The following is a 26,150-nucleotide window of genomic DNA, read 5'->3' as shown; positions in this document are numbered from 1 at the left end:
CTTTCCCACGGCAGTAAGGATCACCTTCAACATCCTCCCATTTGAATGAAACAGCTTTCTCCTTTAGCATCATCCTAGGAAAGTTAACCTCAGTAATGCCTCCTTCCTGTGTCTGCCTCCACTAAAACTGCTCCTTAAATCAGAAGAATAACAGAGAACAAAAAGAATTTTGCACTTAAATTCTGGCTGAAGGCATTAATGTCAGCAAAAGCAAGGTAAGTTTCTGAGAGCATACGGCAAACCTGGTAATTTTTAACTTTGTTTTAAAAATAAACCTTGTTGTTTGCACACACAGCATTAATAGCACACTCCACACAACCTCTCAAAGCAATGAAGCATCAAATTGTCAGAGCAGCTTTCCTTGATCAACAATCTTTGCCATAACGACGCGCGCTGTGACGCTTCTCTGCGATGCGCAGGCAAGGGCGGGCTGTGGTTCTCCTCACCTCAGCCCAGGCAGCAGACACACAGCTCCAAGAGCTGCAAAAAAAAGGCTGTGCACAACTTGCAGCAACAAAAGTTGCCTACATCAAACTATTTCCAGAAATTCATGAGGAGCCAAGGACAGCACACAATGCTGACAGGAAGATACACAGTGTTACAGCAAAGCAACGAAATTAAATAAATGTTTATGGCGCAATACAAGTCTGACAGTACTCACTAATGTTCACATAGCTCCAAGTAACTTCCTTCAAATGACTCCAAACTGAAAATATAACTATTGCATCACACAAAGAACTACAAATTGATTTAAAAGCTACTTTATTTAACACGTTAAAATACTAGTCTACCTACATGTGTGATCTTTTGTACAGCTTTTATTGTTATTGAACAAAGCACAAAATTTTTCCTTCATATATTTTGAATATATCTCTGTGGATATCATGAGGAATATTACACTGTACATAGTAAGCACCAAGAACACCAAATAGCAAGAATGATTCCCTCTTTATACCTACAGATTGTGAAATTAAACAAGAAGTACTAACACTGTAGTAATAATAATAAAAAAAAAATCAAATAAATTGTTCCTTAAATTAATTCATTCTAATCCTTTAACTATTTCAGAGCTTTAGTACTTGATTTTAATAACTATGGCTAATAGAGTACCTAGAGGCCCAGCATTATTTACTGAGGAATTTCTAAGGACAGTCATCGTTGTGGTGAGGTGAATGCTGTTTCCCCTGCTGTTCTGATGGGGTCCAGAACTAAATAAAGTTATAATTTTACTCTCTGACCACAGGGAGAAGGCTGAACAAAGCAAAAAGGAGACGATTTCTGCATTTAAGGATCCTGCAACCGAAATTAAGTAAGTAAAGGTGAAATGTAAGGAATTAAGCTGGGTTTATCAGTAACACCAGACCACAGCCACTGCATCTGCTCCTGGACTGGAGTAGGGAAACCAGCAAAACAAGAAAGGCAGAAAGGTGATGTGTGCATACTCAGTGTATATTCTGAAATACATTGCACTGCAGATGGAACCAAACCAGGAGATGACTCCTGTCTCTTAGAAAACCAAGCTTGTAATTCAAACCTGGATCATAACACGAATTTTATACTTAACTTTTCTATTACCATAACTGATATTGAATCCAAACTTGTCACTGCAGAGAACAGAATTGAAACCTGTCTCCAAGAAGAGCACCTGAGTCCTTGCTCTGGCCAAAGGGCCATGCAGAGTGCCTGAGCTGCAATGCAAGCACTCAGAGAGCCAAGCCAGCCTGCCTACAAAAAGACATTGTGGGTTTTTAAGAGCCTGAGTGATCTCAGTTCCCCTGTTCACAGAACAGTGAAAGCCAGTCTCAAACACATCCAGTATACCAAGGCAAAGAATAGAATTGCCTTGGGAAGAAAAAACCCCTCTCATTACAGGAAGCAAAGGCAAGGACAACTGTAGAGCAGTAGCACCTATCACATGGCAGTCCTCCCCTCCGACTGCTGCTGACACGGCAGCAATGCAAACTTGTCAGATAAATGCTCTTCTCATCAGGTTTGGACTAAAAACTGCATGGTAAGCTTTGTGTCCAGGTGATGATATAAAGTCATCCTTGTAGGACTGAAATGAAGGGACAAGAGTAAGAAAAGGGAGAAGGAAATAAGCCAAAATTATTCCTACTGTTCAAGTCTTGACTGAAGAACAAGTTTTTAACAGCTTAATTTGCTGCACCCTGCCAAACTGTCCACCAGCTGGTGAAATGAACCATGAAAGTCTGCTGTCTTTATAGAGTCTCTGAGGAAATACCAATGCACTGGTTTTGTTAAACCCTTGTGAGAAAGCCAAGCTTGAAGCTGCTGGGGACTTGTATCAGTTCCAAGGCATGTGGAGAGGGGGTGAAAGGAAACGTCACTTGAAAGAGGTACTTGGTATCAAGCATCAGCTGTGGAACGTCCTCACGGTTGTTCAGCAGGGCCTGAAATCAGAACAGAAAGAGCGTGAAATCATTGAATTAAGAATCAAAGCAAAACCAGTACGTTGTTTTCTTCCCACTGCAAATCCTGCTTTTACATGATGTCAAGCAGATTTGTTTGCATCACTTCCAAGTCTGGAGAAGATGAGCAACTTAGTAATAATATGATGTAAATGCCAAGTACAACTACAAAGCATCAAAACTCACGTGGATGAAGTATCCTGCAAGCTGAATATTAGAAGGAGCACTTGCAGCTCTTACCTGGACTTTCCGAACAAATGATGGAGTCACTCTTTTCTCAAAGTCATCTATTGGAGTGTATGAGTTCAGGATCTTAACTATCTGCTCAAATTACAAAAGACTATTTTAGTGTGTCATAAAAAGGGAGAAGACAAAAAGAAGAAAGCATTATTATGACATTCTTACTGATATTTAATTAAAGTTTCAGTAAACCATTTTACAGTAAAGAGGGAATTTTGACTTGTCACCTACTGAGTTGTTACACGTATGATGATTGCTATGACTCATTCCAGAGGTGTCAGCAGATCAAGGAGATGTAGAAAAGCTCAATTGATTAAGGGAAATGATAAAAAACCCCTGTGACATACTTAAAAAAATACATTGAGGAGCAAAAATCTGGGATACAACAAAGCAGGGAAACATTCACCATGGCAGCAGTTAAAATGCTCAAAACAATGAGGAATGAGGAGTTAAAATTTCAATTTAACAAGTGATGATGTGGAATGCTGAGGAATGCTACTTTTATGAAATGGAAGTCCAACAGCTTTTTGCAACAATTTACTTTAGATAGCTAAGATTCTGCAATCAGTGCTGCCAGAAGAAAACAGATGGTTCATTACCTGTACAGTAGAAAGAGATGTGCAGTGTTCACATATTTCCTTGGCATCATCATCTGTGATCTTTTTAACCTGAAGGAGCCAGGCTGCTTGAGACAGGGGCTCCAAAGTTTCTTTGGCATTGCTGCTTTGAAGATTCTTGTCCTTCAGCCATTCTTCCAAGTAGCTGATATTACATCTGGGTTAAACCATGAACAAAGAGCAGAAATGTCAGGTTCCCCCTGACAAGCAAGTTACTTTGAAGACTGCTAAAGAAGAAATAAGTTAATAATGATACCTGCAGATTACAAAAATCAAACAATTAATAGCTTATTGAACTAGAAATTAAATCTTTTGTATACTTCAATTTTTATTTTTTCTTCATTTTTATTTCTTAAAGCTTGGCTAATAGAAAGTGAGTTCTTAGTTTAGCTGTTGTTTACAGAAAATTACTAATATATACTGGCATTGTCTACTGCACTGTATGGCATTAAAACATGTATTTACAACTGAGCATGTACAGGAAATCAGAATAATCTTTGCTGTTACAAAGCAGGGCCAGGTTTATAACTGATAGCCAGCTTTCTTCTAATCATGTTCCCAGACGGGCCAAGATGTTACTGATTTTCCTTCACCTGAGCCTGCACACTGACTACTGGAAAACAAATGCACTGCTTCCTCTGCAAAACAGTTAGGAGCATGTTTCCTTGATGCTTGCAGCAAGAGAGGTGATGTTCAATCTATGCCCTCCAAGGCTCTGTCTCAGTGCCTCTCGTCACAGAGCATGAAACATGCAAGTCAGCTTCTGTATCTCTGCCAGCCCTGAGACACTGCACCTGTTTACTACAGCAAGAAAGAATTAAAAATACTGTTGGTCACATCACAGATGAGCTAGCATGGAAAGAATCCTAACCATGTCTGACTTTAAACTTCAGACTGTAATTTTCTCTGCCTTTTCCTCCACTAGTGTTTCCATGAAAAGAACCATTTGTAGTTGTCATGTTGAGAGAGCTCAGCCCATAATACGAATATTTACTTTTCCAAAAGAAGTGAAAACAATTGACTACCTCCAGCAGAACGGTCACAGAATATCCAGTGACTTAGAGATAAAGGACATTACATACAAGTGTTAAAAATTCTCTCTTGAGCTTGTTGAAACTTTACTGGCTTTACCTTATCTGCATTCCTTTTCTACAGGAGCACATGTCCTTGCGGAGGAAGAGACTATTGAGGGTGACAGCTCCAATCAGAAAGAAAAGCTGCTTCACTGCCTGCTTTAGGAGCTCAGAGTCCAAGCCATTCTGACACATAGTGCTATAAAAATAGCTGAGCTGCTGCAGGATAGAGGTCATTGTGTAGGTATCCGTGTCATCTATACTAGAAGAACGTTTACGAAACCCCGTAGGTTTCAAGCCAGAAATTCCTTGAAGACTTTCATACTCCAGCATGCCTGGTACTGAAATACAACAGAAAAGAACTGATAAAATCAAAATTCCTGAGGCTCCTTTCAGTTGCATTAATTATTGAACAAAACCTACTTTTGGGATATTTTAGAAGTTAAATGATACAAGAAAAATAAGATACTGACAAAGGCTTCTGGAGCACAGAACTTTTAGAAAGCTTTTTGGTTTTGTATGATGTTGCTTAGGTTCAGAGCATTATCCCACACTAGGTAGTTTTGAGGAAAAAGTCTGGGAATATACCATTCAGTGAAATTTGTATGTGCAGAAACACACATGCAGGAACACCTATGTGTAAATATGAGGAGAAAGGAGCCTGTCCCACCCTCTGCCTCCCTGTATAAGCTTTATTCATACCCTTCACAAGCTGCATTTAGGTCTGCTGGGATTGCTGTTGTCTTACCAACCATGTGCTGAATGCTGTTCTCCATTACAAGAATGAACTGGTGATATATTCGAATGGCCAGATCGCTGAGAATTTGTCTGTATTCTGAGAGATCAAAATGCTTCAGACAGTTCTGATTCTGACGTGGAGTGTTAAGCTTCGTGAATTCCTACAAGTGAGTTGCAAATATAAGTAGAACATGATCATTATAAATTGTTGCTGCAATGTTTTGGAGTTACTAATTCCATCTCTGGCTGAACAGAATGAGTCAAAGCTACAGCTAATTTCAATGGATGCTTCCTGTACTTAATTTTCCAGTTTATGCTGACGTTTGCTCTGCTCCTACAGCCAAAGGAAAGGCATGCATAGATGTCAATGAACTTTGGAGCAATTCCTAGATCTCTTAAACAGAAAGCAAACTCTCCCTGTTCTCCTCTCCTCCCACACCAAAAAAAAAAAAAAAAAGAAAAGGAAAAAAAGCCATCTACATAGTTATCTCAACTATGATGGCAAACAAAAAATATACATGGTATTGTTGCAAAGAGATATTCTTTCTGGACTTTTCATTAGCAAAGTTCTGACTTCAAAACTCTACTCCGAATCCTAACCGGTGTGAGGTGTTGAATATTCATTAGAATCTAGATTAAAAGTAAATTCTGGATTCAGAGCTTTCCCGACTGCTGCAACCCCAATTACAGAGCGTTGGTGACAAAGTTTAATGGTCTGGGCTCCACGCAGCCCCGGTGCGGCCACGAGAGGGAGCGTCTCTAACCCCAGTTCAGGCCACCTAAGTCTATGAAACCTCATTAAAAATACAGCAACAGTTTCCAATCGAAAAGAATTAAAAGAACTTTGAATCTCAGGATGAGATTTACCTTAAAACAAGAAACTGAAATGAGGGAAAAACCTGAACATTTCACTGTTTTGCTCCTTTCCTGAGGTTTTCTTCTATTTTGGTAGCAGTAGGTATTTGAATGGTCCTAATCATAAAATAGTAAAGCTATTTTATATATACACACAGCCAGATATCTGAAGTCCAGCTCAAATTAAACTCATGTGGAATAATTCAAATTAAGTAGCAGTTTCCATGTCCTGTCTTTAACCTACTTTAGCACTTTGATGTTTCCCTCATTTCCCTTGATCCATTAGTTCTATACTGTCTTATTATTTGTATAAGACACACAATAGCACTGCAGAGCAATGTGAATATGTAAATACCTGCAAGGAGCACCGGTGAGCTGGTGAACAGTTATTAATTAACACTATTTTAAATTCCAGTTAAGATCTGTCAAAAGTAATGAAAATATTTTATGAAATCAATCCTACCTCTTCCCCGCTGTACTGCTTCAAACAGTTAAGAAAATGATATGTATTGGACAGCCAAAAGGACAACATCTCAAAGTCTTCTGAATGTTCCTGAAAGTGGCAAGTAAATCAGACTCACTATGGCATTGTCTCATGAAGTCAATTCAGTAATCAAAGATAAGACCATTACAGCATTTGTAGAACAGAGCCTGTCTATAGCAGAAGGAGCACAGAGCATCTGTAAGGTGCTGGCTGAACAAATCCTGCTGTGTTTCCAGGCTAACACACAGCAAAGATCCCTCCTTTGTTCGGTAAATACTGCTTAAGTGTTCTTACATGACAGACAGGCTAAATAATAAGCCTGAACAAACAGTTTTACAATTCCTATGGATATGCAGTGTTCTGGAGGGCTTCCTGCAAAGAAGTGTGAACAATACCTGCATTCACAAATGAACCTGAACTACATAGAAACACAATTCTAACTAAACACAAGCTTCTCGAATGGATAAACTGTGCTATAGATTTGTTTGTGTACAAACTATAGGCATTCTCTGTCCATGTCCAACTGCATAAACCACAGTCCATTCCTGCCTGTGCTTCCCTGCCTCTGTCTGGTGTTTCATTCCATTATAAATCCATAATAAAACATTCACAGAGCTGAATTTGTTACGTATACAGCACAGCATTTTTTGTTTATGATTTAATTTTGTACACTGGCTGGCAATTTGATTTTAATTGTTTGGGTTCTAGTGCTGCAGTACCAGATGACATGCTGAATTACACCAGCAGCCAAGCAGTGCAAAAACCTCTTCAGATTCCACTACCTGCCTGCTGCCAGACACAGTAACCTTCATTTCTGCCCCTCTGACTTCCACCAGTGCTAGAAACACAGGTGCACTTCACCTAACTAGCTACTCATTGTAAAATGTAAAATACTTGAAATGATCCTGTCAACAAGATCCTCGGATAGAAAAACAATATGTTAATGCATTCTGTGGATTCAGTGTTCAGCACAGAAGAGCCTTACCTGGAGACTTTACAGGGATGCTGCTACAAACCTCAGAAAGAGTGTCACTAATGATTATCATTCTCTTACAGGACTGTCAGCAGATGGAAGTGTTGGATTCCCCAGGTACCATGCATGCATCTTGTAAACCCTGTGTTAGAACTCAAAAAGTACAGTATAGTGCAATCAAACAATCTCCTACCTTAACAACCTGCTTGATACCATCAATGGTTACATTCATGAAAGACTTCAGCATGTCAGCATCGTTCAGGTAATCTGCATACCTCACACACATGAACAGGATGTGAGCTGGAAGGCCAGGTATCATATTAACTACAACTCCACGTGGCTTCAGATCTGCATAGAGGAGTCATCAGGTTTATTACATAAAAATTCAATTATTCAATGTATCATTCTGAAAAAGACAAGCACCATGCTTCCCTTCTGGTAACTGATTTTCTGGTGAACTGCTTGTTTCTGAAAACTTCCATAACAGTACTGCTCACATATGAGTATTAATTACATTCTTCTGAGGGGCAGGAAAGCATTATAGCAAATTCTAAGGTCCAGCATGGGCTATGCCAGGCAGGACAACTTCAAAATGCAAATTACATTTAACTACCCTCTGGATGCCCCACCAAATTCCAGCACTGCTTAAGGACACACCTTTGCTAACAAAAGTATAAACACTCACAAGGCTAAAGGAGGTGAGAAGGAAAGATAGGTGTTGTTAATTTAATAAAGGTACCAATGTACATAGAAAATCCGTCAAATTTACTATTAATTGTAAGCTAATGAGAAAAAGCTGGTTTGGCAACAAGACTGATATTGTAAAGTATGTAAAGCTCAGATGAAGGACAAAACCCTTCTACAAGAGAAACATGAAGTACAGCTCCTGTCAGTGAAGGGATGATATGGAAAGGACAGGCAGGAGAGTAACCATCAGACATGGACATAAACACAGTGACTTACAGACTTAGTAGATGAGCAGGAAGAAGTAAATTCAAATCCCTGGTGTGCTCTTGAGAGCTCTTTATAGCTTTAGAGGTGGATAAATAGTAAGAAAGGTAACAGAGTCAGCATTATGTAGAGTCAGAGAAATAGTTTTTACACAGAAAAAGCATTTCTGTACTTGAAATATCTGGCAGTGGAAAGAGAGCAATAGAGAGCCTCCAAATTGTATTGGTGGTGAGAGATCTTGTAGAAGAGGGGAAAAGACAACTTCCAACATAAATGAAACACAGTCCCTTGTAGTTTCTGTTATGGTGTTCTGAATATTGTTGGTGACTTCTAAAATTCCAAGTTCTACTAAAATACCGAGGATCAGATTTTGAATGATCCTTTCTTCATCCTCTTTCTTGTACTCCATCATTCCAATGTACTCTTTGGGCACAGCTGGGGCATGGGCTTCAGCTGTCAAACACAAAAGCACTGTTACTTGCAGGTTAATGGTTAAGCTTATGGTCATGTTAGAACAAACTACTGGAGAGAAGCAGCTTTCTCTGTGAAAAAGAGAGTACAGGCCCTGCTCACACTAATGTTCTTGGCTTATGGCTCCAAGCATTAGGAGTTAAGTAACATTGATATTATTCATGAATAGCTTCACTGGATTCAGTGGGATTACTCCCAGGAATAAGAAAAATAAACAGCAACAATACACCTCTACATTAGACACCTCTGCAATGTTTTGAAGAAGTATCCTGTAGTGAAGAATTACTCAGCTATTGGAGAGAGTTTGTGTGAAGGTGTGCATTAACTCCTGCTGGCAGGACCTTATGCCTCTGCCTTCATCTTCATCATACAGTCCATGTCCCCATCGTGCCTATTATTTAGCTGGGGAAAAAACCAAACAAACCAGGAAAGGACTTTTATGTAATTTATGTTGATGATTCCCCTGGCACATTTTTCTGAAGTTTTAAATTTCTAACCCTACCCCAAACTTCATTTTTAAAAAAATATTCTTTTCTTTGGACATACACTGAGCATTCAAAGCTATTAAGCAAAAGAAATCACACAACAATATCTTACCTTTTTCAATAGTCTTGGTCAGAGTTTTGATCTGATCCTCTAATTTTTTTATTATTCTGTCTTTCATGTCTAGTTTTTCTTCAAGATCCTGTAATAATCGAAGTCAGTGAGTTCAGAGTAAATACAATTAAAATAAGTTTTCTACTGTTCCATGTTATTGCCACAATTAAAATGCACTATGATGTGCTTTTACTTTTATTTGCTGGAAGAAACACCTTCATATCTTTTTTTCTCCCTCAATTAATTGAAGAAACATCCTATCCATACCACGAAATCATTATTTCATTCTTTTTATCCTGCATTTCAGGTACAGTTGCTTAATGACAATTTCATTTCCTCACCATGTTTTCCACAGCAAGTCGAGTTGTCACTTGCTTTATCTTGCTTTGTACTTCATCCCGGACTTCATCTTGCATCAAACCATTGCTCAGCCCCTCAGTTCCTTGGGTTGTGTCCTTCAGACTCTCATTTTCTTTTGTATCGACTTCATTCTGAGCCTCAGTAGTTCTAAAAACAGATAAGAAGTCTTGTCTCTTAAACCTTCTGTGAAAGCACAGTAAGATCATACTTGTCCATTAGTTATTAATTGTTCACAACTCTGAGGCAAATCTGAAGTAGAAGGTAATACTTTTAAGAGTTTAAGTGACTCTGTTACCACAGCTTATAGTGAATACATTTCTTAAATTAAAAACAAACAAACAAACAAAAAAAACCCAAAAAAATGAACAAAAAACCCAACCCAAACCAAACAAACAATTAAAAAATTACCGTCTTTGTGTTCTATCCCGTTCTAGCTCATAATGCAGCCGATTTGACATCTCTTCCATTTTTTTTCAGTAATAAATAGCAACAAAACCCAAAACAAAACAGAAACAAAATCAAAGGTATTTACTTTTCAGTAAGTACTAGTATTCAGTAGATCTTTCTTACACTCAGAATTTTGTTTCATCTAATGAAATTGAATGTCCTGCCGGATAATGCATCAGAGAAATACGTGACTACTCCATAACCACACAGAAAATTATATGGGATGAGGAATTTTGATACTACTAACTTCTTGCAGTTGGCAGTAAAACTACTCATAAATTTTAAACCAGCTGCCTAGGAAGACACTGCAGTTAGAGAGACTCCAAATGCTCAGCAAAGTATGCTTTCCTGAATCGAGAAGAACATTTCCCCCGTCTCCCACTCGGAGTTTTGCAGCATTCTCTTAAGCCCACCTCACAGAGAATGCCTTAAGTTCCAAATCATCTTTCTTTTTTATGACTGTTTCCAAAGGACATATTCCATCCCACACATTCTTAGCAGAGCCCTGTTGAATACATTTGGAGACTTCCAAACCACAGAACTGAATGACCTCAAAAAGGCAAAAAAAAGCATGCATATTTGCATGTATCTTATTCTTTAAGAAGAGATGCAAACTGTACAACACTTTTCTTTCATTTTACTGATAAGTAAGTAAGTAATAAGGCAATAAACTTGTCATGGAATATTACTTCAGCTTTTAAAAGTTCAGTTCCAGGGAATTCATCATGTTCATCTCCAACAACTGAAAGACTGGGGATCATAGTGGTACTTTACCTTTCAACTTTACAGTCTGCTCTTGAAGACGGTTTTCAAGATCTAATTTTTGATTTTCAAGTTCAGCAACTTGCTGCTTAAGATCTGGGATTACCTTTTAGAGAAAAAGGAGATTTGTGTACTTCAGCACCCTCCTTCTTTTCAAATCCCTGCAATAGTTCCTAAGTCTCCCCACGACCCTCAGCTGCAAATAGTCCAAACCAGAGAGAGGCTCTGGGGGGGCACTGCTGCCTGCTTCCCTGACTTGTTTAACTTTCCTGGAGGCACCTGCTGCTGGCCACTCTTAAAAACTAAATACTGAGCAAATCAAACTGTTGGACTGTCCCACTATTACCATTGTTCTGTTCTAGTGTAAAGGAAATTACACTATGGCTTTAATTTCACCAGTTCAATTAACAGTGAAAAAAACCTCTCAATATGCCATAAAACAATTTTTAAAAAAGAATATTATGAATAACTTTTCCTTATATTTTCAGTTTTTGCTACTCTGTTTTGAAAGCACTCCTTCGATTATTTTTCAGAAAAATGATATGGCATATGCTGTCTTCTGGAACAACATCAGCTCCTTGTGTCAGACAGCTCTGCACAGCACCAGCTGCCAGGCTCTCCAGCCCTGCCGGTTGCTTGTTTTGGAATGTGCAGCTGCCCTCTGGTGGGGAGAGCCTCAGAACTCTGAGGAGGCTTCCGAGAAAAATCTCTAATCAGGTTTATGCAAATGAAAATGCAAAACGTCTCTGTGAGGCTGCCCCAGCAAGCTGGACGCTCAGACAAGAAATTTGGCTGTCTCTTTACAGACTACCCCAGCAGGCAGGGGAAGATGTGTCACCTTAGATGATCCCATTTGTTTGAGCCCTGAGATTTCAAAGACATGGCCACAGTGTTTTTGAGTGTCACAAACACATCTGGGTTGTACTTCTGCACCTGGGCCTTACCAGATTTTCTGAGGTTAGCCTGCTAACTTCAAGCCGAATGCCATCATTTATGTCATTTTCCTCTCGGAATAATTTCTGTAGATGATTAATATCTTGACTAAGATGTTCAACTTTAAAGTTCAAACCTTCAATCTCCTTCTCATATATTTCTTTCTGAGATTGGAAATGGCTTTCCAGTACTCTGTTAAAACAAAAGGGAGAAAGAACATGGCAGATGTAGAATGACCTTGATTAAATGGGTCAAATTTAATACAAAGTGAAAACAAAGTGCTGTGAGTAACACGGAGATATTCCATTTCATCACCTGTGCATTAAAGGAGTTGAAAGTTATGCATGATATCTCACAGGAAACACACTTCCCTGAGTGACACATACATGCTTATCTCACTGGCTTGGCAGAAGTTTATTCAACTGATTTTAAACTGCTCAGCCCATCATATAAAGTAGTGCTGGTTCATTTCCTTAACAGAAGTTCAGTGTTGCACTGTGAAATTAGTTACCCACTCATCTGTCAGTTTATTTTCTAGATCACAGCCTGGAGTTATGGAAACACTGAAGAACTGAACTAACCTTGTGGCTTTTTTCAAGCCCTCGTAAGCAAACCACAGTTCTCCATCCTCATTTAAGTGTTCCAGATCCTCTGTAGAGAGTCTAGAACACAAGGCAGAACCATCAGTGTGCAAGTGAGCACAATGCATTTCTTAAGCCTTTCTGAAGAGACCTCAGAACAAAATTACCTGCTTCTTACGTCTTCAAAATCATAACTTTCAAGAAGCTGCTTGGTAACTTCTGACATCTTTTCTGCAAAAAACCCCACAGAGTTTATAAAATTAATTATTTTCTCTGCATGTTTCATTATAGAGATCAAACCAACCTCTTCCTAAATCTACAAGGTTCTTTCCTGGTACTCAGTAAATATAACTGATTTACCACAAGAATACAATGAGGGACTCAGTTCTACTTTGGGACATGTAGGAGCATCAGGCTGATGTACCACCAACACTGTTTGTTTCCTAAACATCAGACTTTCAATGCAAAGTTACATCTTTCTGGTCTGAATCTGGGCAACTCCTGGAGTTGTATAGATGATTTATCATCCAGTGCTAGGTTACTACATTAAATGCTGCAAATGCAGGTTTGCTCTATGACATTGTTATCATCACACAAAGTTCACAACAGTAGTGCCTCTTAAGTACATTCTTCCAAAGAGAACCCAACTCAGCAAGTAATTTAAGCATATTTGACATTATTGGATCTAGGACAAAGGACAGGATGAATGAAAACTAGATTAAGTGTTGTTTATACATTTTTGGGTCACAAGAAGATACTTGTTAAACTCTGAGTGAAGTTTAGGTGAAGTTTAAACCATTTGTATTTATTTCTGAACACAAAGGAGGAATGTCTGAAATCAGAGTTTCCTCGAAGGGGTACCCCAGATCTCAGCATTCAGTGATCACCTTGTAAACCGTAGGTACAGTTATGAATGGAATGAAACCACCACGGGATGGGAAAGAGAACTGGAGTTTGTCTGACATAGAAGGGATCAGTTTGAACTGGTCTGGCTCACACTGTACCCAGTAAGTTCTCTGCACTATCTGGTATGCAGCTTACCCCTCAGCTCTCGCTTCTGTGCGTGGGCCTGCTTTTCAACATCCAGTTTTTGTGTCTGAAGAAGTTCGATTTCCTTTTGCAACTCAGGTATTTTCTGAATCAGACAGAAATCATATAATGAGACAAGGACTGAATGACAAAGGCTGAGTATCTGTTAAATCATAATTATAACTAAGAACAAGTTAATATGGTGAAAAGCTTAAAATGTGTTGTGTTTAAAGCATCTGGCTCTCAAGCATCAGAGCAGAACAATAATGTGATGTGCTGAAAAAAAAAATGTTTGTGCCATGGAATTGACTCAGAAAAAAATGTGACTTTACACTATTTCAAGGTTCAGTTTATAAACTACTACATTTTTCTTATGCATGAAAAATCCCCACAGAAACGAATACTTTCTCAGCAAAAAGGAAGAAAAAAGGATCTATATATTTCAATTTATAAATATTCAAGCACAATTACTCTTGAAAACATGCACTTACTTCTGTGAGCAGTACCTTGCATTGTCTGCTACATGAAAACAATGCAATATAAGGATGTATCAAATATAGCTTATTAACTACAACTTCTGAAAAAGCACTGGAGATAAAAATTAGTGAAGGTAATCTATAAACAAAACACGCACATTCTCCACTTGCTTTATCAGCAAAGACTCCAAAATGCAATGAGTCATGCTTCACCTGTGCTTGTTTTGTAAGTTGTCCTACTTCCATTTTCAAGCCATCCTGAATGATAATTTCTTGCTGAATTTGTTGCTGTAGCTGAGTTTTTTCTTCTTTCAGAATCTTAATTTCTCCCTTGAGCAATTCAATCTCCTTTTCATAGTCCTGCTTCTGGCTTTGGAAATTTTTCTCAAGTATCCTGAAGAACACAACAAAAACGTAATTTCATTCATCTACATTCCTGAGTGAAAAAGTGGGCTTCATTTTAATTTTAATTTGAAGGACATGCTTCATTGAAGAACACTTAAATGCACTGTAATTACTTGAAAATGCTATCCTACTTCCTCAGAATCCACCTACGTAATGGACGATAATGGGAGGAGAACATCCCTAGATTTCCTTACATATAATATAATGATATTGGGATGGAATTCAAGGCAAAGCTGAGTTTTTTCCACTGAAGTCTAATTCTCTGACTCTGTAAGTTACCCTGCCTGAGCAGCTTTCCACTGCATTCATGGCCACAAGTCAGCACTGAAGAAGGATGCAGCAGCAGGAAGCCCTGTGTTCTTCTCAGCAAAACCCTGCAGGAAGCTTCCCATTTTCCACCAGCCCCTGCTGGACTGGACTGGCTTCCAGCATAATAGAGGTAATGAGCAAAGCAGAAAAACTAGCAGAAGTCATCCTCTTAATATAGTCTGAAGTTATTGGCAGCTGAAATCAGACCAAGCTGGAGCACCACAGAGCTTCCAGCCCTCAGGAACAGTGACTGATTGCTCTCTTCACACTTCAGGGAACAGCATTTCCCTGGTGCTGAAGGTTCTGTCTTGTACAGGAAAGGAGTTATTGGGAAATAAACACTTGATCCAAGGAAAGCATGCTACAAAGCAACAGCCATTTGTTGATGTACAACAGGATTTTTACTGCAAATTAAATACCTAAGGGGGGAAGAAAAGTTCTTTCCTTTATATTTTTAACCAAATGTCCTTTACAAACACTGCCTTTGCCTCATGCAGAATCTTTCATATTCACTTCACAGGAGTTCTGACTGGTGTGGCCATCAGCTGCTCTTCCATCCTGACCAAATTCGGAGGATATCTCCAAAGAAACCAGTATGATCAGAGTTGCCTTTCAGCTCTCAGAAAGACACATGAAAAGACAGGAAACTGCAAAAGAACAGTCGCTATAGTTTCCTGCATAGGACTCACCCACAAACAAGAATGTGCTTTTCCTAAACTCTGCATGAAGTACTTCAGTACCAGCATTAATGCCCAAGAACACAGACAGATTCATAAGTGATGTCAGCATAATACATTTGCAGAAGGAGAAAGAAAGGTAGGGAAAGAGAAAACACAAATGCTGTTTCAAAGAAATAAAATTCAGATTACATACATTCGCTGGTTTTCTTCTTTTTGTACATCATTGAAGAGTTGCTGTGTGAGGTCATCCATTTTCTCTGTCAAAAAATATTTTAGTATTTCAAAGACCTTCATGCAATTGTGTACATTTGTTAAAAAAGCATGACCACAATGAGAAGTTTTGTTTTAATAAGCAATCCTTAACATATTCTGAGGCTGAAATTACTCCCTCAAGTGCCAACAATTATCACAGTACCCTCTACAAGTAATGCTATGGAAACAAAAAGATTCTGAAGCACCAAATTGTTATTCATCTAAAGTATACTTGATCTCATGTACTGCCTCTGTCCTTTGAAATTAGATTCCTAAAAGCAGTTGTACAAAAGGAACTAAGGATGAAGCTACACTTTGAGGGAATACATGTGTATGAAAAAGGAAACACAACAGGAGGAGAGCTTCTGCTATTGAAAGAACAAATTTAATGTAACTATTAAATAAAAAGCATTTGCACACTTGCACACTGTAAGCAAGAGGAGGACCAACTTTCAATTTACTACAATTTCAGCATTTATATTGCTTTTATTAGAATAAAAGTAATTTACTTTTGATGAAAACCTGACTTTACCCCACTATAACTCCTTTGAAACTCCCTTTAGTTATTGTACCTTTCATTTCCTCAGTTTTTTCTTGGAGCTTTATTTCTAAGGTCTCCTTCTGTTCTTGTAATTCTTTATTCTGATTCTCAAGTTTTAAGATTTTCTGTACACACAAAAAGTAAGCAAAATATACAAATTACAAAGGAGGAAGAAATAGGTCACAGAAGATCTTACACTTTAACAAGCATATATGGACTCTCTTTCTTCCCCCTTCTGCCTCCCCCCAAAAGAGTACAGTTACTTAGAAACTCTCAAATCATGTGTTTGATAAATCCAGTAACTGAAAACATTATTTAAAAATAAAAGCATGCCGATGGCCATTAAATTTACCTGCTCACTGTCCTCTTTGTATTTTTTCCCTTTCTCTTCATACGTTCTCTTTTGAGCAGCTAATTTTTCGAGTTCTGATTCGAGTTTCTGAATTGTATCCACGTCATTCATGTGAGCTGAAGCCAGATTGGTCAATCGTTCCAGCAAACCATGATTTTCTCTACTCTACAATGAGCAGGACGGGACAAAAGAAAACAGAAACATGCACTGAAACTGTTCCACAGAGTTTTAAAGGGAGCACCTGACCCATTTTGCTCACCATCCCGTATCAGTCATGATTATTTCAACCCAGGACTGTTTCCATCAATCAGATTAAAACTACCATTTCAAAGGCAATTTGGCTGGAATGGCTCTCAATAATAAGCTGCAAAATGAACATAATGTTGAATTGCCAGAAGTTACAAAACATGTTGCACCACAGCAGTATCTCACTCATCCTTCATCCTAACACAAGTAACCCCACCCAGAGATTGGATGGACTTAAGACACAGTAAAAAAACCCAAAAAGCTAATTGCAGACTCTTCTCATTTGCATAATTAACCCAAAAATATAAGGAAACCCTAGATGATCCTTTCTACTCTGGGTGTAGAAAGCCTGGTAGCTCATTATAGAGGACCATAACCCTTACATATTCTCCTGTCTTCTCAATTCAACATCTTTCACTAGAACAGATATGATAAAAAAATTAATACAAATCAGCAGCTGTTTCCCCTCACCTGCTCTTCTATCCTCTTCTGCAGCTGCTGAACTCTGTATGACAGCTGGATATTCAACACAAAGCGCCGAATATTCTGGAATCTGCGCCTGGCAAGCCATGCACGGGCGTATTTCTGGAGGATCACAGCCTTCTGCTCTTCACGCATCTTTAAAACAAAGCATTAACATCTGTCTGTAATTAGCTCAATCCACATCAGTTGTAACAGTCTGTGAGTGCACACACACGGGTCAGGACAACGCATCTCAGGGAAATATCAAAGCACTGAAATACCCAGACTGCAGACACATTTGAGCCACTGTAGTAATCACAGCAAATGGTTTGCACCCAGTATAAACCCGACAGAGCTCTTGGTAAAACAAAAAAAATCCAACTGAGCAGAAGATATGAGAACCAGACCTGCAAAAGGTAATCTGTTAGGGATAATTGCCACTGTCCATCTTTTTTACAAAGCACGAGCTGTTTCCAGTTACTGAAATAAAATTTTTGATAGGCTGTACCTTCCGATAGTTTTTTCTTGCTAGAAATCCTCTTGTGTAAGCTTGTATTGTCACAGCAGCCACGTGGATGAGCTGGCAAAGTCTGCGGACCAGGTAACCCCGACAGTATTTCTGAATAATTATAGCTGCCCATGTTTCCTTCAGATTTCTCGCAGTTATAGCTTGCCTTAATTCAAAAGACAATAAAATTTACTTAGGTCACATTAGATTTCTCATGCTCATTCCCTTGGTCAGTCAAATTACCCACACACACACACACACACACACACAAAAAAAAAGGAGAAGATATCAAAACCAGAGTTTGTTCTTCAGCCAAAGTGAAAGAGAGGGAGCTATCCACAGCTTTTGAAATCTGTCCACAAGCAGTTGTTCTGATGGTCTCTTTATGAAAACCTCCAAGCCTACCCAGAGCCATCTTTCTGCTTTGACTGACTGCTGCACTTTCTTTGCCATAATTTGTCCTTACTAATTCATAGACCCTTGATTTCTTCTCTGGCTCTGAAGCCCAGCAGAAAGCCCAAGACAACAACTGGATCATGTATTATCAGCTAAGGACTGAGCTTACAGGCAGACAGGCCTCTTGGGAATCTGGCAGACAACACTGGAAACTTGCTGGAGTACTTACATCAGCTGAATAACTTGAACACTTCCAAGTTCATCATTACAATCAAGAAGAAATGGAAATGCAACCTGAACTGCTCTTTGATAGATACGACACTTTGGGCATCAGCTGGACCTTCTACATGCCCTCAGACACACCCCAAGAGCCAATCCACTGATGAGCCACGAGCACCTCACTGTGCGCTGCCCACGGAAGTACTGCTGCACTGTGACCGCTGCTTTCCTCATGCTCAGGAACTTCTTCCTCTGCAGCCAGCCCCGGACACGCTTCTGGATCAGGATGCACGCCTGTCTCAGCCTGTCTGAGCGCAGCTTCTCTAAGTAAGCAACCTGTCCTGCTCTGAAAAAAATTTTTGTTCTCCCAAACTGATACTGGTTATGATCCTGAAAAAGAAAACAGCAGGTACATTAAGTTTTTAGGGTTTTTTTGTAGACCAGATGTTCTCTTATTTTTATAAATTGTCACTTCAGGCAAGCTGTTCTTCAAGACATGATCCTCCTAAATAAGAATATCCTCTCTGCCTTTTTTGTAGATAGGAGTATGTAGTGGGGGAAAACCCACTTAGCAGGAAAGACACAGAGAACTACACCAGAAGCTGTACACCCATGATCTAAAATTAAAGGGAGGCTCTGGACTTATCATCAAGGCCTTAAAAGCCCCCTCTTCACCTCCTCCTACAGGTCTGCTTCCATGGGCTCAGCAGTACCTTTTGATGCACATTTCTAGCCTGGAACCAGCGAGCTGTGTGAGCAAAAACTCGGGGTGAGGCTGCTTTCAAGTTCCAGCTCTCCCCCTTGGCCTGTGCCAGAGCTCCTCAGCAAGTGTGCCTGTGTTTGGTCTCACACATCCCTGAATCTGAACTCAGTCCTCACACGCTGGCTTGACTGGGAGCAGTCCCACCACCACAGGCTCATCTAACAAACAGAAGCAACGTGCAAAATAGCGCATTTTTGAACAGCTCTCCAATATGCTGCATTCCACCGCCAAACTCCCTCCTGTGCTTGCAATACTTGACAAATGTGTACCATTTACTGTTTCCTGGTTTATAAATAGAGAATATCTTCCATTTTTCAAGAGACAATATTGAGCACAGATTAGTTAAATCCTCTGTCTACGGCCACATCACGACTGTGCCACAGCACGAGGTTACTGACCCACAAGCCTGTGTACAGCACAGTAAATCAGGAAAAACAGTAATAATGTGAACACCTTTCCTGTCTGAGGAGAGATACTACTCTTGGCAAAAGAGACCTTTTATTACTCATAGATGCTGTAATGCATCTATTGGTTGGTGCAGACAAACCAACCTGGATCAGCCGCTGCAAAACAATCTTGCAAATCTGTTTCTTGTCATTTATGGAGAGTTCCTGCTGTGTCATAAGAATGCTGTAACGGCTGAAAAACTCTATGTAAGTCCACCTGGAAAATTAGAAGTTAACAAATTAAACTCATTTAACAGACAACTAGGTATTCTTTGGCACAGGGAGGCCCACTGCTATCCCTACCTGGATGGGTAGCTCTGTGCACTAATCCGAATCGTTTCCAAAACACCACATGCTCGCAGCTGCTGAGCCACTCTTCTGGAATCAAACCTAAAAAAACCACAGTGTTATACTTTACATTTCTGCTGGGTTTGGCATGCTGTAATAATCAGAACCATTCTACCAACTGGATTTGTATTTCTGCTCATAGGACACAAAGCTCCCTGCTTCTCATATAATGTCTTACTCCACATCACATACTGAAAAAAAAAAAAGTATCTGGGTTTTCTGTTTCTTCCTCAAAACCAAAGGAAGACTGTACTTGTTCCTCTCATGAAAATTCCTGTTTCTTTTCAGTATTAACTGTGAAGTTCATAGCAGCAAGTGGTAAAGAACAGTTCCACTCTCAACTCAAAACACACACAGAAATAAATCCCCTCAGCAATCCATTAGGAAGAAACTCTCTAGGAAGACAATCTCTAGGTATTCTTTAGCCCATTCATTAAGAATAAACCAGGACTTACTCATTAATACCTGGGTTCAAAATTAAAAACACAAGGTACAGAAAGGCCCTTTCTAATTCTGGACCGGAGCTGATACGCCCAGAGAGGACACCACCAGCATCAACCAGTACCAGCCAAGAGATCCCTGTGGCTGGCAGATGACTACACTGTTCTTTCAGAAGCTTATGGTGCTCTCTTCTAGTCTAATTCTGACATGTTTTTACATTATCCAAGCTATTTCTGCCCTCACTGCAGAATCATGAGAGCTCACTGCAGTGATAGTGATATAGTATCATCAGTAACATGTTCTGCATGGAAAGATTTTGTCTGGCTACAAGAAAATGAACTAACACACTTAAAAGACTTAATTTAGAATCAAATCTGGCCTCTTCCCTCCTACTCATATGATAAAAGCTTTGATTTCATTTGTCAGTGCACTGCCTTCCAGCTGGAAGTTGTATAACTGAAACCAGAGTGCTTCCACAGGTCTGGCCACACAAGAGACCAACAGCTGCATCAAAGTTAACTCCTACTCATGGTTAGTGGTTATCAACCTGGTATAGGAATTATGAAAATTATCTGCCACATATGATTGTATGAAAACATTAAAATTACATAAAAACTGGGGAAAAATCTGGGGCTATGTTCAGCACTGTTCATACCTTTTCTGACTTACAAAGCTCTTTTAATATTTCTGCAGACAAAAGGGAAGTTCACAAAGAAAATGGCAGAGGTTTTTATTCTCTAAACATGAACTGGGGTTAGTCCATGCTGTATAAGGGCAAACACACCTATACAAAATACTCATCAACTTAAACCAAAGGTAGACAACCTTTGCCCTAAAAACATTCTGACAAATACACAAGCATTAGTATCTAACTTGAAAAATACTAGCTTAAAGAATTTTTAAGGCAAAAACAATGACACTTAATTATTCTATTTTTGTAGGAAGACAACACATTTTTTAAATTTGAGCTATCTGGAAAGAAAAAGTATGTTCTGTATGGGAAGTTTCTCAACAATAAGAATTTAGCTTGCTGACACACCACTACAGTGAAATAGAAAACCACAGCTGAGCACCACTGACATACTCACTCAAAAGGCAACTTCTCATCATTTGGCTTTATGCATCTCACATAATGAGGAGTGGTTGCATTGAGGGTCACCATAAGTAAAGACAAAGAGTTCCGGAACTAGAAAATACCAGACACAAGAGTTTTGCTAATGAAACTTTCCAGTAAAAAGCAAAATCTTAGTCGTTTAATTATTTGTTAGGTTTTGGCTGGATATTGGGAGATGTTCTTAGTGCTTAGATCTTAAACACAGGAAATTGAAGAGTCTGGCTGTACCCAACAGCCTCCTATATATAAAATAAACACACCTACATATACCCAGACCTGGAGCACTGCCCTGTGGCTCTTGCTGTCCTGAAAACTGGACAGTGCCCCATGGACAGTGACAGAATCCGGTCTCAGACTGCCCAGCACCTCCCAGGAAGTACAAACCCCAGAGAACAGCAGGTCTGTGCAGTACCTTACTGCCCACAGTTGTCCGGAGCTGTTTGTTGGGTGATTTCAGAACAGGTCTGGCAGATTTGATGTTTATAGTGGAACTGAAAGGTGAAACGGACACTGGACTGTCTTGAAAAAAATTTGCACACAGATGAAACTAAAAGTGTGGTGAAAGAACCAGAGTTAAACACTGTGTAACTGCAGCAACATTTAAATCAAAATTACATTTACTATGACAGAAAATGCAAACCCTTTAATACTTAAGCCAGGTATTGCAGGACTTTGAGACCTGTGGGTATTTAACCCACAAACAAACAACAACTGAAACAAGAGTTGCAATGATTCTGAGTCTACTGTGAAGCACTTACACATCTCACATACAGAAGTCTACAGCTGTGAAAGCAGCCTGCAAAAGCTATTTCAATATAAGCAAATATGGACACAAACACAGAGCAGAGCTAAAAATAAGAGCACTTAAGGCAGTATGCAATTTAAATTCAGAATATATTTTCAGGTCAGATGAAGTTAGCTTCTTAAGAGTAATCCTGAAGTCTCAAGGCTGTAGACTTCAAAGGGACAAGCAGATGGGAAGTGGCAGGCACACATAAGACACCTGATGTTTTCTTTGCCCTGGCATTCTCCTAATCTCTTTTGAAGAATAAACAAAGGCAGTTGTTAATGATAAACCACCTATCAAAGCTGCATGTAATGACTACAGAAAAAAAATGTTTTTCAGTTACAAGGCTTACAAAATGCTCTTCAAGGGAAATATTAAAAAAACCCCCAACATAACTAGCAAAGTAAATGCACATATATGAAGGAAGTTGAACACTGTTTTTTCATCTTGTATACTATTTGATGTTAAAAATAGATACTTGTATAATATTAATAAAAATTAAGAATAAATTAATTTATTCAACCTATTAAAAATCTTTATATCAGTACAAATATTTTAAAATCAGATATGAATTAATTCCAGTAAAATCAGGTATTCAGAAAATTAATCATTACTGTTTGTTCACAAACCTTGCTCTCTTTCAAGATTTCAATCAATACTTCATGTACTGTATCTCTGTTTTTTTCCAGAAATCCTTCACATTTATATTCTACCTGTGCAAACAGGTGAAATCATTAACGTTTCAGCAGCACATAAACAAACAGTTGGCAAAACAATAATTCTTACTCTCTCAGCTGTGGTAGCCAAGAGCTCTATTCATCTTAAACATGATGGCTGGAAGCCTGCTTCTCCCAATTCCATTTTCTCAAGATTACACATATGCATACTGCAAATTTAGAAGCAGCACAAACTGCCAGAATCCAAATCCTTCTGCCTTCATTAGGAATTTCTTTCCTCCTTTTTTCATTATTCTATGATTTCAAATCAAAACACCAAAAAGGAATACTACATCTGTAATGTAAATAACTGAGACTAAAATGTGTATGAGCTACAACTCTATCGACACACTCTATTATTTTTCTGCTGTTTTATCTTGATTTCTTTTTATGCTCTCAAATTCATTATCTTAAGCACTTCTTACATTTAAGTGGCGTGTTACAGGCAGTATTACCAATAAATAAATAGCACAGTGCACTGAAGATTGATTTTATAGAAGTTCCAAGTAAGTGTGGTTAATATTCCCTATTTCCTACATTCGTTTTTTTTTTCTGAATGAGCTACTGCTAGAAACATGGGGAAACAATACCTTATCAGCAAAGTGTTGAATGATGAAAGAACTGTTTGACATCCTTGGCTTTTCAAAGAGCGTGTTTTTATTGACAAAATTATTATATAGCTTTTGAAGCCAGTTTTCATCTTTTCCATGAGGCAACTGTAAAAATGAGAAGGGCAACCTCTTTAACAAACTCAGGTGGGCTGTTAGGAGCAGCAGAGCTTCTGGCTGTCAATAAACACTGCATAAAACCTCTTCAGTGAATTACAAGGCCTGATAACAACCAGTTTTTGTCTCTTCAGCCTCACTGGTGGCTCCCCATAGCAAATATTTTTAGGAAAGAAGGTTGTATTAATCCACAATTTTTGTATCAAAATTAGTGATTTGTAGAACAACTTAATTTAAAAAATATTGGTGGAAGAGACCCCTGGAGACTGAGCAGTCCCAACTCCTGCTTGGAGCAAGACCACCAGCAGCAAACTGCTGCTTGGACTCAGACCCAGAAAGGGCAAAAGGAGGAGGATCCCAGTGCCCTCCTGCTTAACCTCTTCCAGTCCTGCACTGCCCCCACAGTGATCAACTCCACTTGCTGGCTTACTTCTAGGTAAGTTCTAAGATTCAGTTTTAGGTTCCTAATTCTCTAAGAGGAAAATAGACTAAGTAATTTACAATCAAAACTGCCAAATAGAGGGCAAGCATTATTGTTCCTTTTCTGAGGAAGATGCTCTATTTCCCAATGAAAAGGGTAAAATATGGATTACAAGCCCCACTTGCAAAAATCTATATAGTTGGTTTTTTTTTAATGAGCTCTAAATGCAAGAATTTTTAAATTACCAAGCATTCTTCATCCAGAAGTTCCAAAATTCCCATTTTAGCTTCAATAAGGTCAATGACAGGCTGGTTGTCATAAAAGTCTATTAAAGTCCATGGAATATCCTCCTTCATATATTCTTCTTGTTCAAGTTTAAAGACATGCTGGGTTTGCAAAAATTATGAAAACACAAAGAAGGTTACAATTAAAGAAGAAAAATACAGTGTGTGCATGTGCATAGTTGTATAAGTGAGATAGAAAAAATTATACTTTGAAGTATATTACATGTCTGTCTTGTAAGAAAATAAACTCAAAAGTTTTCATTTATGTACATTTGTGTGTAGCCATGTTTACATATAAAAACAAAATATTTATATTTATTACTGGGCAGTCATTATCCAGAAATATCCATTACTCAAGCACAAGTAGCATTTACTAATATCCACCCTGAAGCAAAAAAGACAAAGAACTGTAACAGAAAAGAACATACCAGGTTAAATTGCTGCTGTAGTTTTTCATTAGCATAATTGATACAAAATTGTTCAAAACTGTTCACATCAAATGTTTCAAACCTGAAACACAATTCAAATAAGAAAAAAAAAAATCCTTTGACATCAAAATCTAATGGTACCATCCCTGAAAGACTTTGGAGCTATCCTAATGTTTTTAAGAAGATTAACTAAAGGTAAGACTAATGAAGATGTTAAGGAATTTCAAAACTTCTCTAGAAGCTAATGTTACCAGGCATAACAAAGCTAAAAAATCCAGAGTTAAATCTAAAAGTATCACATCAGAAGTTAAACCTCATTCACAAAAAGTTCTGGTACTTATAGTAGCTGAGCATTTCCACTAATCTGGATGCTAAAGAACTTATCTGACCATGACCTTTTAGTAAAACTAGCCCCTCCAAATTCATTACCAGCACAAAAACACGCCAAAGAAAAGGCACTCTGTTTCCAGAGACATTCTTACCCATAAATATCCAAAACACCAATGAAAGTGTGTTTTTTGCCAGGGAACTGCAGAGCTTGGTTAATTCTTTCCACAATGAAGTCAAATAAATGAGAGTAGATCTTTTTTGCCAGAGCATCCCTGGCATTGACAGCCTGGGCCCTTGTCATTGGCTTTATCACCGTCTCTGAGGTCGTGACAATCTTTCTGTGGCACAACCACCGGGCCATTTTGTCACAGTTTAAATCCAGAAGCTCACAGAAGATACCGAGATGTTTATCTTCCATCTTTAAAGAAGATCAAGAAATATCATTAGGCTACATTTAATACCTTAAATGCTGTCTCGACAGGGAAGTCCTTGTGCCCCTGACATCAAAATGTGATTTTTATTTTTAGATAGGCAAGGGGCTGTGTTTACTTCTTCATCTGGCAAAATGGCAAGATGAGCTAAAGCAAATAATGCTGGATAGAGCTCCTGATACAGGAGAGAAAAATGTGGACCGGATGAGATGCTTTGGATTAAGACACTGTAAGAAAGTTACTTTAGTCTATTTTTAGGTGTTCTTGGTTTTTAGACTTGCACAGCTTGCTGGGACACATTCTGAGCAGCTTTGACTATGCTCTGTTTCCTGCATCCTGCAGAGAGCTCCAAAATGGATTTTCCAACAGCTGTGGATCAGTTGGATCTGTGTACTCTTAGCCACATTTTGCCTTTTGTTAAGACTTTCTGAACTTGGGCCCAGAACAGCGTCTGTGCGAACACTCGCTGTGATTCCACACAGATGGGGATGGAGAAATCAGTCAAGTTTGGTACACCAGATTTAATGCTG

At 38.7% G+C, this 26,150-nt stretch overlaps 1 protein-coding gene across 2 annotated transcripts in view; it reads right to left on the bottom strand.

The window, feature by feature from the left end:
* Positions 1-745: 745 nt before the first annotated feature.
* MYO5C (myosin VC) overlaps positions 746-26,150 on the bottom strand; it is a 33,439-nt gene continuing 8,034 nt past the window's right edge. Inside the window, exons 10-41 of one of the 2 annotated variants that reach the window (XM_069025527.1) lie at positions 25,342-25,607; positions 24,860-24,941; positions 24,393-24,533; positions 23,592-23,717; positions 22,915-22,998; positions 21,911-22,045; positions 21,473-21,570; positions 19,899-19,985; positions 19,701-19,812; positions 18,565-18,776; positions 17,772-17,937; positions 17,273-17,419; positions 16,556-16,720; positions 16,235-16,328; positions 15,604-15,667; positions 14,230-14,410; positions 13,553-13,646; positions 12,679-12,742; positions 12,512-12,592; positions 11,942-12,122; positions 11,010-11,103; positions 10,197-10,248; positions 9,770-9,935; positions 9,429-9,516; positions 8,718-8,813; positions 7,603-7,757; positions 6,416-6,505; positions 5,108-5,258; positions 4,418-4,700; positions 3,269-3,443; positions 2,670-2,750; positions 746-2,411 (exon numbers count right to left, since the gene is read on the bottom strand). In XM_069025527.1, coding sequence (XP_068881628.1) covers positions 2,259-2,411; positions 2,670-2,750; positions 3,269-3,443; positions 4,418-4,700; positions 5,108-5,258; positions 6,416-6,505; positions 7,603-7,757; positions 8,718-8,813; positions 9,429-9,516; positions 9,770-9,935; positions 10,197-10,248; positions 11,010-11,103; positions 11,942-12,122; positions 12,512-12,592; positions 12,679-12,742; positions 13,553-13,646; positions 14,230-14,410; positions 15,604-15,667; positions 16,235-16,328; positions 16,556-16,720; positions 17,273-17,419; positions 17,772-17,937; positions 18,565-18,776; positions 19,701-19,812; positions 19,899-19,985; positions 21,473-21,570; positions 21,911-22,045; positions 22,915-22,998; positions 23,592-23,717; positions 24,393-24,533; positions 24,860-24,941; positions 25,342-25,607 — 4,164 coding nt within the window. In that variant the 3' untranslated portion in view covers positions 746-2,258. Of the gene's footprint in view, positions 2,412-2,669; positions 2,751-3,268; positions 3,444-4,417; positions 4,701-5,107; positions 5,259-6,415; positions 6,506-7,602; positions 7,758-8,717; positions 8,814-9,428; positions 9,517-9,769; positions 9,936-10,196; positions 10,249-11,009; positions 11,104-11,941; positions 12,123-12,511; positions 12,593-12,678; positions 12,743-13,552; positions 13,647-14,229; positions 14,411-15,603; positions 15,668-16,234; positions 16,329-16,555; positions 16,721-17,272; positions 17,420-17,771; positions 17,938-18,564; positions 18,777-19,700; positions 19,813-19,898; positions 19,986-21,472; positions 21,571-21,910; positions 22,046-22,914; positions 22,999-23,591; positions 23,718-24,392; positions 24,534-24,859; positions 24,942-25,341; positions 25,608-26,150 lie in introns of those variants that run through there. The other variant, XM_069025528.1, reaches the window with a different exon arrangement.

Source organism: Aphelocoma coerulescens, chromosome 10 (genome assembly GCF_041296385.1).
Source record: "Aphelocoma coerulescens isolate FSJ_1873_10779 chromosome 10, UR_Acoe_1.0, whole genome shotgun sequence".
Classification (NCBI taxonomy): Eukaryota; Metazoa; Chordata; class Aves; order Passeriformes; family Corvidae; genus Aphelocoma; species Aphelocoma coerulescens.
This window is presented reverse-complemented; position numbering and strand designations above follow the sequence as displayed.